At 43.3% G+C, this 13,289-nt stretch overlaps 1 protein-coding gene across 1 annotated transcript; it reads left to right on the forward strand.

Moving 5' to 3' along the window:
• The first annotated feature begins 6,939 nt into the window (after positions 1-6,939).
• LOC127296570 (polyubiquitin-like) lies at positions 6,940-7,809 on the forward strand. The gene has a single exon (XM_051326689.2). The coding sequence runs from the start codon at positions 6,940-6,942 to the stop codon at positions 7,807-7,809; it is 870 nt and encodes a 289-aa protein (XP_051182649.1).
• Positions 7,810-13,289: the final 5,480 nt, after the last annotated feature.

Here is a 13,289-nt window from a genome sequence, read left to right on the forward strand (position 1 = left end):
CGATAATGCCGGAGAAAGAGATATTTTTTTCTTTCTGGAACTGAAAGCAATCGATGGTATAGGCAGCTCCAGCAAACGTAGCTGGCAAGTCCTGGAGCTGTATAACACAGCAGCATAGGAGATGGAGGCCACTGATACTACTACTGCATTTTAGTTGAGAGGGCAAACTGCTAAGCTACCAGAAAGCTTGGTATGGTACAACAAACACCACTTTTGTAAACTGATTCTGTATGATTGGTTAAATAAAGATAACCGTGTGCATCTATTAATGCAGAGGCTGGGGCGATGCTCCCATATCTAAAAAAAAAGTAACCAAGCAACCAGCTAGCAAACATCAAATTCAGGGTAACGTTTATTGAACTGGACGAACCAAGAAACCAGCTAGTTTATATTATATAAGTCAAATTGACGACCTAGGTACATGCGTAAGATCTATAAACCGTACTTTATTTATCACAATTGTAAAATCATATAAGATATCTCATCACATCTTATAAACAAAAGGCAATTTATGTCCATTGCTGCCAGTCAAGTGTCTAGTAGTCCAAGCAAAGACGATAATTCCAACTTTGTTTCACAAAAAGGGCCCCTCTTATGATCTGGAGGAGTATGCTGTGCGTGTGGGGCAACATCCAATCATGGAAGACGGTGTGTCTTCATCTTGAACAAATTAAACCATATCAATCCATGCAGAACTAAACAACAACGTTTCAGTTCAGCCAGCCAGCCTGGTGGGTTAGTTGGGGACAAGACCATCACCATCCAAGAATTGCAAGAACTCCACTATTTTTTGTGTAACTGGCCCTAGGGACTGGTAGTAGAAAGCTGTAGCATCACCAACCAAATAATGAACTAGGAATTTCAGTAACAATTTTGAAAGAGTATAATACTTGTACGTTGAAAAAGTTCTCACTCAGGTGATAGCAAAGGAAAAGAAAGGCATACTTTAATTCTTTTTTATATAATAAAAAAGGTGTTTGGTCTGTCATATCACATCTTTTAAAAGACAGATTCAGGATTCACCGAAAGCAAACATGAGAAGCATACTAGGAATTTGCAAGTAATATGAAGATATGACCATACCATGGATAATCATCAATGACATATACTGGTCCGAAACCCACAATAGATACCGGCCGCTTCAGCTCAGTGATATGTTGCTTATCATTCATATGCAAAGACCTAGATACACAATGTTTTGATTTCGCGATGTCTGTCAAATGCATATATAGGTAGCAATCAAAGATACAGCATACTTACGAAGAAGAGAGGAGCCATAATGTTTTGGTTCCGGACGCCATATATATTGTGTAGTAAAAAGATGTGTTTCCGTGCATGCAGATTCACACAGCACAAGTACAACCAACGATCAGGGTTGAGAACAGTTTGATGTCACTGAAACAGACGGATAAATCGCTCTTACTTTGGTTATTGCTTCTGAACTTGGACTGAATTCAATACATAATTGGATGATACTAGGATATATTGATCTGAAATGCAGACGTTTCGGTCAATTTTTGATCATTGCCACAACAGACTGAAGACAATCCTTGCTCAAAGTTACAAACAGGAACCACACACACGAAAAAAAAAACAACCAGCACCTACTAGAAGAGGAATAACAGTATAGACACGCGAACACCTAAAGGCAGGGAACCCATCCCAATCAAATTCAAGTCAAGTTAGACACTGAGTGGTGTTCTCATTGGATCGATGAAGATATCGAATAGTTTGTACAATTTTGGATTGTAATAATAAGCTTGTAATATTCAAACTCATAATGTTTCTGTTGTACTACTCTGTGAGATGTGATATTTATGAAAAATACCTTCACAAGTATTATATCAACGACTTGCGTACTACAACGTGCGTGCTATGCTGGGTCACCGTATTATCTTACATATGCATAGAATAGATCTTGGCTATGTTATTCCGTTAGTAGATTTTTTTCCGTTTTCTACTACGGAACCCTACACCATGTACACTGCCTGAAGTTCTTGATGATCCCAACTGGCGCAATGCGATGGTGGAAGAATACAATGCACTGATTGAAAATAAAAATTGGCACCTTGTTCTCTCAAGTCACAACACAAATTTGATTGATTGTAAATGGGTCTATTGCATTTAAAAAAGAGCAGATGGAACAATTAACAGATACAACGTATTAGTTGCAAAGGGTTTTAAGCAAATGTATGGTATTGATTATGAGGATACTTTCAGTTAAGATTGCTACTATTAGGATTGTTTTGGCTCTTTCTGTGTCTCGTGGATCAAGCTTAAGACAGCTAGATGTCAAGAACGTGTTCCTTTATGGTGTTATGAAAAAGAAGATGTATATGAAACAACCCCCAAGTTTTAAAAATCCTCAGATGGATTGAAACAAGCACCTCGAGGATTGATCGAGCTCCAAGTTGTGTGATCTTGGTTGTACACCTTCAAACATGACACTTCATTGTTTCTCTACTGCAAATCAGGTATCACTATATTTGTTTTGATCTATATTGATGATATCATAGTGACAAGTGTGATCATGCTTTTTCTATTATGCTTCGAGATCTTAATGAGAACTTTGCCGTATAGGATTTAGATGACTTACACTTCTTTCTTGGCATTGAAGTGAAAAGGATACACAATGGTTTGCTCTTGACAGAGTCAGCCCCTGCGTACACCTTTATCTTCCTCTGATCAATTGTCTCTCACAAATGGTACACCCCTAGATAACAGTCAGTACAAAAGCATATATTTTTGCGGCCTTGCAGTACTTGATTTTTACACGTCTAGATCTTTCTTTTCCGGTTGACAAGGTTTGTCAATATTTTCATGATCCTACTACAGAACATTGGACAACACCAAAGCGCATTCTCAAATATGTACAAGGTACCTTGAAACTTGGGACCACCTTCACGAAGTCTTCTTCCACTCTTCTTAGTGCCTTTTCAGACACGGATTAGTCAGGTTGTCTTGATGCCAGGAGATCCACAAGTGGTTTTGCAATATTTGTTGAACCTAATTTAGTTTCTTAGAGTGTTAGGAAACAAGCCACAGTTGTAGATCTAGTACTGAGATTGAATATAAATCTCTGGCAAATGCTACAGTTGAATTGATTAGGGTTGAAGATCTTCATGGTGAACTTGGAGTAAAATTAAACGAATAACCATGTCTTTGTTGTGACAACTTAGGTGCTACTTACTTGTATATAAATCCAGTGTTTAATGTTCACACTAAATATATTGAGATTGATTTTCACATTGTTAGACAAAGAGTTGGAGATAATAAGTTGGATATTCAATTTGTTTCTAGCAAGGATCAAGTAGCTGATGGCTTCACTAAAGCACTTCCTGTCAAGAAGTTAGATAAATTCAAGTGTAATCTCAACCTTTCAAAAGATTTAGATTATCGGGGGGTTGTTAGATATTGTATAGGGGTTTTCCCTTTTCTTGTATACCATATGTATGTGTATGGATACCCTATGTGCAACAAACTCTTATACCCTGTTTTGCGCACCGTGGCTTATATCAACACGTAGCCAATGCCGGACGAGGGTATCCTTTTAGCCTTTCACCAATAGTGCGCACCACACGACGCGATTGGCTGCAAACATGAAATGCAAAGTGTCGCAAGTGTATCCGGTCGAAGAGATATTGATTTATAAGAGATCCCCTTTGTCAGTGCATGTACAATGGTATGCGAAGGCACACATTCTTTTATCCCTCCACGATATCTAGAGAAGACAATAACTATAACGTATACAGTGTATTGTCTCTTAGTGTTATCCCTCACAATTAATGAGACTTATTTAAATTTTGGTAGAAAATTAATTAGGCCGCTAAGGAAAGGCATATGTTGCAATGGAGCAAATGGTCTTCTCTTAATTTTTAAGGGATCATCCCTTAGCTAAGGAAGATAGCATTCTCTTTCTTCATTCTGTCCTTCAACCCAAATATTCCACGTGACAACTTTAAGAGTTTACGTAATCAACCGATTGTAGTCTTGTAGATGTCCTCGTTAGCTGGTTTGAACGAGAAAGGAAAGAACTGGAAATACCCGAAAAACAGAGAAAAATCGGAAGGGTCTCCTTGAACAAGAATGGAAGGCACCGGCGCCTTTATAGTACCGATCGGATCGATCAGGCACAGGCACCGCGCCGCCAGGCAAACTCCAGACCCTTGCTTGCACGCACACATCCATGGATCGTCTCCCCGCCGAGCAGAGCGTGGCCGCGTGGCAGAGCGTCTGCGAGGGCTGGCGCGCAAGGACTCGCCCCGTGAGTAACTCCACATTTTCTACGTGCTCCCCTTTCCCTCTGTCTGGACTACTACCTCCCCCCTGTGATGACTGATCGATGATTGCCGATCTGTAGTTTCACCGTCTTTTATAATACCATCGTCCCAATCCTACCCTTGAGCATGCCCGCAGTCTCATAGGATTTGTAAGATCTTACGGTTGGCATGCTGGAGAATATCAAAATCGTGCATGTTGCTTTCCCATCTGAAAGGAGAAACATAATTTGTCGACAGGATTCTTCGGTTATAATGTCTTTGTCATGGTATCTATGAAGTCTATGTTCATATACTATCTATGTTCATAAAAGGATGTCGTTGTTAGGGAATATACTTATTGTATTACCAGGGGGCCAAAGGCTACAATATATAGTACATGTACAGGTGCAAATATGCAGGAAGCCCCCTAACATATGGGGAAACTACAATATACAGATATATACTCTAACACCCCCCCGCAAACTCATGGTGGATCCACAACACTGAGTTTGGAGAGTAAAAAGTCATGCTGCGCTCGAGTTTGTGCCTTTGTAAAGAAATCCGCCAACTGCAAATCTGAAGGCACATAATGAACCGCAACAACCTCATCCTGCACCTGAGCACGTGTATAAAAAGCATCAACACCAATATGCTTGGTCAGCTCATGCTTGACCGGATCACGTGCAATACTAATAGCACCTGTACTGTCAGACAAAAGTGGAGTGGGTGTCGTAACAGAGACCCCAAAATCTGCAAGCAACCACCGTAACCAGGTCACCTCAGCAATCAACAAGGCCATAGCCCGCAGCTCAGCCTCAACACTCGAACGAGAAACCGCTACCTGTTTCTTCGTCTTCCAAGCAACAAGCGAACCACCAAGAAACACACAGTAAGCAGAAAGTGAACGACGATCCGTAGGATCACTCGTCCACGTAGCATCCGAGTAGCACTGGAGCTGGAGAGAGCTAGAACGAGGAAAGAAAAGGCGACGAGTGATCGTGCCACGAAGGTAACGAAGAACACGGAGGAGATGACTGTAGTGAACAGTGGTAGGAGCTGAGACAAACTGACTCAGAATATGAACAGGATAAGAAATATCAGGACGAGTGACAGCAAGATAAACAAGACTCCCAACAAGATGACGATAACGTGTGGGATCAGGAAGAGGATCACCATCAGTAGGACGAAGCTTAACATTAAGCTCCATAGGAGTATCAACCGTGCGCTCATCCCCAAGAGCAGCACGAGCAAGAAGATCCTGAATGTACTTCTCCTGAGAGATAGAAAAGCCATCAGAAGTGGAGGAAACCTCAATCCCAAGAAAATAGCGAAGAGGACCAAGATCAGTCATGAGAAACTGATCACGAAGACGAGCCTTTACAAAGGCAATATACTCAGGATCATCACCAGTAATGATCATATCATCAACATAGAGAAGGAGAAGGGTGCGTCCACGAGGAGAAGTGTGAACGAAAAGTGCTGGATCATGAAGACTAGGAGAGAAACCAGCAGCAGTCACCACAGAGGCAAAGCGCTCAAACCAGGCATGAGGGGCCTGTTTGAGACCATAGAGAGAACGTCGAAGACGACAACTACGGCCACGCGACGGCCGGGAACAAGTTCGTAGGGAGAGGAGGATCAATTTAGCTCTGATACCATGTTAGGGAATATACTTGTTGTATTACCAGGGGGCCAAAGGCCACAATATATAGTACATGTACAGGTGCAAATATGCAGGAAGCCCCCTAACATATGGGGAAACTACAATATACAGATATATACTCTAACAGTCGTAAGAATTTTTTTTTTCAAGGTTGACGGGGGGGGGGGGGAAACCCCACCGCTTTTATTCCACGAAAGTAGCCTGGCAGGCCCATGTTCTTACAAACAGATAGAAGGAGATACAGGGGGTACAGGGGAGAAGAAGACACCTAAAAAAACGAAAAAAGAAACAAAAGAACACAAGGGAAGGGGAAGGTCAGCACAACCGAAGCCAACCGAACCCCCTCGGGAGGCTAGCACCTCAAAGGACAGTCACTATGACTTGGCATGCGAGCGAGGGGCGGCGACGAAGACCTGCAGAACCAAGACCAAGCACAGTCGAAGGGCGTCGGATAGCCGAGACTGGGGCGACGGCACCGGTGTGCCGACCCCGTGGTCGAAGGGTGATGCAGGGAAGAGTCACGCCACAAGCACGAACCAGACAAGGCCACAACCAGACGTCACCTTGAGGACCTCAAGCCGACCGCTAAACGGGTATCTCCGGAGGAATACACACCGCAGGCAGGCAGACCAGGGGAGCAGGTGGTGGAACGGGATGCTTCTTCGCGTGCTCCCGTCGCAAGAATTTTGACAAATCTCCGACATCCTTCTACCGATGGAGGGAGTATTTTACTTTTTTTTCTTCGAAATATGCATGAGAGATTCAAGTTATTATATTTTAATTACATAGATACGAGAAAGACATAGTTTTGTCTATGAAACAGGGTAAAAACAACGAAGTGGTGCCTGGGAAAGATATTTCTAAGTAACACGATAAGGTCAAAGTCTTTTCCGAAGCACCTAATAGCTTATAAACTGATATGGATAAAGTATTGGATGTTCGCTGTTACATTATTTTTATTTATCGTGCGTGCAACATCCGTTACTCTAAAACTTTGATGTTCGGTGACTGTTTCAGATGCAGATTTTGGTTGAGCTTCTCACGGGCAAGATTGTCACTCTCGATGTTGAGAGTTCAGATACTATAGAAAATGTCAAGACTATGATCCAGGACAAGGAGGAAATAGCCATACACAAGCAACGCCTCATGTTTGATGGCACGCAGCTGAAGGATGGACGCACCTTGGCCGACTACGACATTCAAAATGAGTCTACCCTTCATCTCAACGGCGGTATGGAGATTTCCGTGGAGACCCTCAACGGCAATATGATCACCCTCCAGGTGGATCCATCAGATACCATCCAGGACGTCAAGGCAAAGATTCAGGATGAACACCGCCTTACCTTTGACGGGAAGAAACTTGAAGACAACTCTACTTTGGCTGATTACGGCATCCAATATGGTTCAACTCTTAACCTTCATCGGCACAACCCAAAATGGATGCAAATATGCATCAAGCCGCTTGAAAGGTCTTTCTATGTTAAGAGCTCAGATACCATCGACAGTGTCAAAGCAAAGATTAAAGATGAGTATTGCATTCAGGTGGTCCAGCAGCGCCTCATCTTTAACAAGAAGGAGCTCGAGGGTGGCCGCACTTTGGCTTATTATGACATTCGGAATGGATCCGATCTGGACCTTGTCCTCCGTCTCCGATCTGGATTGATGGAAATCTACATCAGAACTTTTACAGGAAATACCTATGCTCTTAAGCTTGAGAGCTCAGATACCGTACACAGTGTCAAGGAGAAGATTGAACAGGCACAGGGCCTTCCCATACAAAACCAGCGCATCATCTTTGATGGGAAGCAGCTCGAGGGTGGCCGTACGCTGGCGGACTACAACATCACGGACCTGTCCACCCTTCATCTTGGCATTCGCCTCCTCTAGAGATCTCTTGTGTCAAGTGTCCGGGAAATCATCACTAGAGTGCATGTAATATTAATTTGTCTCTAGTAATGTTTCTGATGAAGCGAGTTGTTGAATTCCTCAGGAAAATAAGCGACTTGCTGAAATCAGTGTTTGGTACGTAATACTTTTTGGATTATTGAGTTTACTTTTTGTATGCGGCGTGTAATTGTGTGCACTTTTTTGTTGCTTTCTTTCTATACATCAGGAGACGAATTAGGGACATTATAACTGTACCATCTAGGAGCACTTTCTTTCTATACACCAGGGAAAAATATTACAGATTATAAATGGGTGTACAAAACTAAATGCAAGGCAGATGAAAGCATAGATAGATACACTGCTAGATTAGTTGCAAAGCGCATGAAGCAAAGATACGGTATTGACTATGACATACCTTTAGTCATGTGGTAAAGGCAGATACTATTCGCCTTGTGCTTTCCATTGCAGTTCTAGAGGGTGGAGCCTTCGACAACTAGATGTGAAGAATGCTTTTCTTCGTGGTGTCCTGGTGGAGGATGTATATATGGGGCAACCACCAGTTTTTGAAGCTAAAGCAAAGCCATATCATATCTGCAAACTTGCAAGGCATTATATGGGCTTAAACAAGCTCAACGACCATGGTACTCTCATTTTAGTCAGAAACTAGTCTTGGTTTCTCATCATTCAATGTTGATACATCACTATTCTTCTATGCAAAAGGCAAAACAACCATTTTTTACTCATCTGCGTTGATGATATCATTGTTGGGAAATACTTTTGTCTCATCATTGTTGCTAGTTTTTGTGAGGATGCAAGGAGGCATTGAAGTTAAAAGAGTAGATGATGGGATATTGTTGACGCAAGAGAAATACACCACCCATAGCAACAAGTGAGAAGCTTTCAGTACATGAAGGTGATGCCTTGGGAACTGAAGATGCTACAAGGTACAAAAGTACCGTTGGTGCATTACAATATCTAACTCTTAATCGTCGAGATATTTCCTTTTCTGTGAATAAGGGGTGTTAATTTCTACACTCACCAATTACACTTCGATAAAAGGCGCTTTCATTACTTAAAAGGTTTAACTATTACATCCGGTCTCTCCATAGCTAGAATTCAGACAATCGCAATCCAACTGAGAACAACGAACAAGTATAAAGTCGACACAAAGAGATAAATAGGACACAACCTGGACAGCTAAGGATGATTATGTTGCGAACCATGTTGGATAATAAAATCCTTCGTCATATCCTCCAACCGTGTAGACACCTCCGTAAAAAGCTGAGAGTATGGGTTCAAATTCTTCCGAAGGAGTTGAGTGTACAATCACCATCAGTGGATCAATCAACTATAGTGTGATAACATTGGTGGCACATATCTTTCAGGTAATCATATTTTCCATGCTACTATCAAACATATTAAAATTGATTATAATTTGCACGAGAAAGAGTTGATCAAGGATTTAGGAACAATCTTTTTTTTCGAGAATACACCCTAGAAGGTGTACTAATCATATAGAAGAAAAGACAAGAAAGCCCGAGCCACGTGTATCACTGCCAATAAGGGGTTGCAGCTCCCCTTTGAACGAAAGCCTAATCTCCATCCCTCCACGAGAAAGGAAAAGGCTCAGGAAATCGAAAGGACTCCGAGCGGAATAGCCTAGCTACACGCCATCTCTGGTACTCCTCCCTAATCCTATGCCTAATGGCCACCGCTGCCGGCGTGGCGCCATTGAACACCACCTCGTTCCAATGCCTCCAAATACACCAGAAAACCAAAATGATAGCCGTCCACATATCCCTCCTCACAGAACTAGTGCAACTGAGAGAGGTCCACCAGGGCACAACCTCCGTGTCCACGCCGGGCATCCACTCCAGCTTGCCCCAACGTGCTAGCACCCAAGCCCATACCTCACGAGCGACCACGCAACCAAGCATGAGGTGTTGGAGCGTCTCCTGCTCCTGGTCGCAAAGGGGGCAAGCAGCCGGCCTCGGCAAGCCGCGCCGTTGTAGACTGTCCACCGTCCAATACCTGTTGCGGGACACCAACCACGCGAAAAACTTGCAGCTATACGACGCCCTTGAATGCCAAATCTCCGAAGCAATCGGCGCCACCACGGTCCCAACAAAGAAAGCAGAGTATGCCGACTTCATGGAGAATAACCGGTCCGCCGACCAGTGCCACACAAAGGCGTCATCTTGCTCATGTACCGGCGTGTAACCGGCAAGGATGCCCCACAAGTGACAGAACTCTGCCACTGCAGCGAGACTTGGGTTTGGTCCGCAATCCCGCAGCCACTCACCGGCTAGGCCATCCTTGACCGAGAGGACCTTGGCCTTCCGGGCTGGGATCATGGCCACCAAGTTGGGCGCGTGGTCCACCACCCTGGCGCCCTGTAGCCAGCGGTCCTTCCAGAACAAGGGTCGCTCGCCGTTACCCACCACGACCGTTGTAGCAGACTCAAAAAGGGCCCGGGCCAGGGCGGGGATCTGGAGGTCAAACTCCTCCCAGGCCTTGGTCGTGTCAACTCTCTGCAACCATGCCCAGCGGCAGCTTAGAGCAAGGTTGAGCAGCTGGAGGTTTGGGAGACCCAGCCCGCCACGAGATTCAGGGGAGGTCACCTTGTCCCATGCCACCAAGCAGTGGCCACCACTGACGTCCGCCCTCCCCTTCCACATGAAAACCCGACAGATCTTCTTGAGGGTCTGCAACGACTTAGCGGGGATATCTGATACGTCTCCGACGTATCGATAATTTCTTGTGTTCCATGCCATATTATTGATGTTATCTACATGTTTTATGCACACTTTATATCATATTCGTGCATTTTCTGGAACTAACCTATTAACAAGATGCCGAAGTGCCAGTTGCTGTTTTCTGCTGTTTTTGGTTTCAGAAATCCTAGTAACGAAATATTCTCGGAATTGGACGAAATCAACGCCCAGGTTCCTATTTTGCCCGGAAGCATCCAGAACACACGAGAAGGACCGAGGGGGCACCGGGCCCCTGCACCATAGGCCGGCGCGGCCCAGGCCCTGGCCGCGCCGCCCTATAGTGTGGCCACCCCTTCGACCTTCTGACGCCGCCTCTTCGCCTATTTAAGGGCCCTCGACCTAAAACCTCGACACGAAAAAGCCACGGTACGAGAAACCATCCAGAGCCGCCGCCATCGCGAAGCCAAGATCTGGGGGACAGGAGTCTCTGTTCCGGCACGCCGCCGGAACGGGGAAGTGCCCCCGGAAGGCTCCTCCATCGACACCACCGCCATCTCCATCAACGCTGCTGTCTCCCATGAGGAGGGAGTAGTTCTCCATCGAGGCTCGGGGCTGTACCGGTAGCTATGTGGTTCATCTCTCTCCTATGTACTTCAATACAATAATCTCATGAGCTGCCTTACATGATTGAGATTCATATGATGATGCTTGTAATCTAGATGTCGTTATGCTAGTCAAGTGAATTTTACTTATGTGATCTCCGGAGACTCCTTGTCCCACGTGTGTAAAGGTGACAGTGTGTGCACCGTGTGGGTCTCTTAGGCTATATTTCACAGAATACTTATTCACTGTTATGAATGGCATAGTGAAGTGCTTATTTATATCTCTTTATGATTGCAATGTGTTTTGTATCACAATTTATCTATGTGCTACTCTAGTGATGTTATTAAAGTAGTTTTATTCCTCCTGCACGGTGTAATGGTGACAGTGTGTGCATCCGTGTTAGTACTTGGCGTAGGCTATGATTATGATCTCTTGTAGATTATGAAGTTAACTATTGCTATGATGGTATTGATGTGATCTATTCCTCCTACATAGTGTGAAGGTGACAGTGTGCATGCTATGTTAGTACTTGGTTTAGTCGTATTGATCTTTCATGCACTCTAAGGTTATTTAAATATGAACATTGAATTGTGGAGCTTGTTAACTCCGGCATTGAGGGTTCGTGTAATCCTACGCAATGTGTTCATCATCCAACAAGAGAGTGTAGAGTATGCATTTATCTATTCTGTTATGTGATCAATGTTGAGAGTGTCCACTAGTGAAAGTGTAATCCCTAGGCCTTGTTCCTAAATACTGCTATCGCTGCTTGTTTACTATTTCACTGCGTTACTACTGCTGTGTTACTACTGCTGCGTTGCTACTGCTTATTTATACCACCTGTATTTCACTATCTCTTCGCCGAACTAGTGCACCTATTAGGTGTGTTGGGGACACAAGAGACTTCTTGCTTTGTGGTTGCAGGGTTGCATGAGAGGGATATCTTTGACCTCTTCCTCCCTGAGTTCGATAAACCTTGGGTGATCCACTTAAGGGAAAACTTGCTACTGTCCTACAAACCTCTGCTCTTGGAGGCCCAACACTGTCTACAGGAAAAGGAGGGGGGCGTAGACATCAAGCTATTTTCTGGCGCCGTTGCCGGGGAGGAAAGGTAAAAGGTACTCACACTCCGGACCTCGGCTACCAAGCTATTTTCCGCCGTTGTAAGTACTCAAAGCTATTTCCTTTAGATCCTGCAATTGCATCTTTTTGTTTCTTGTTTACACTAGTTTGGCATAATGGACAAAAATGAGCTTCTTATGCTATTTCCTGATTTAAAACATGGATTGTTTGATGCGAAAATTAAAAAACCTATGGAATCTTATTTGCATGCTGGTAGTAATATTAGTATGAACGCTTTGAACACCATTGTTGATAATGATATAGAAAGTTCTAAGCTTGGGGAAGCTGGTTTTCATGATCTTTTTAGTCCCCCAAGCATTGAGGAGAAAATTTTCTTTGATGATACTTTGCCTCCCATATATGATGATTATAATGATAGTGGTCTTTTGGTGCCACCTACTATGGAGAGTAAATTTTGTTGTGATTATACTATGCCTCCAACACTTGATGAGAATAATAATGATAGCTACTTTGTTGAATTTGCTCCCACTACAACTACTAAAATTGATTATGCTTATGTGGAGAGTAATAATTTTATGCATGAGACTCATGATAAGAATGCTTTATGTTATATTGTTGAGTTTGCTCATGATACTACTGAAAGTTATTATGAGAGAGGAAAATATGGTTGTAGAAATTTTCATGTTACTAAAACACCTCTCTATGTGCTGAAATTTTTCAAGCTACACTTGTTTTATCTTCCTATGCTTGTTACTTTGCTCTTCATGAACTTGTTTATTTACAAGATTCCTATGCATAGGAAGCATGTTAGACTTAAATGTGTTTTTAATTTGCCTCTTGATGCTCTCTTTTGCTTCAAATACTATTTCTTGCGAGTGCATCATTAAAACTGCTGAGCCCATCTTAATGGCTATAAAGAAAGAACTTCTTGGGAGATAACCCATGTGTTATTTTGCTACAGTACTTTGTTTTATATTTGTGTCTTGGAAGTTGTTTACTACTGTAGCAACCTCTCCTTATCTTAGTTTTGTGTTTTGTTGTGCCAAGTGAAGCCTCTAATCGAAGGTTGATACTAGATTTGGA

Source organism: Lolium perenne, chromosome 4, assembly GCF_019359855.2.
Source record: "Lolium perenne isolate Kyuss_39 chromosome 4, Kyuss_2.0, whole genome shotgun sequence".
Lineage (NCBI taxonomy): Eukaryota > Viridiplantae > Streptophyta > Magnoliopsida > Poales > Poaceae > Lolium > Lolium perenne.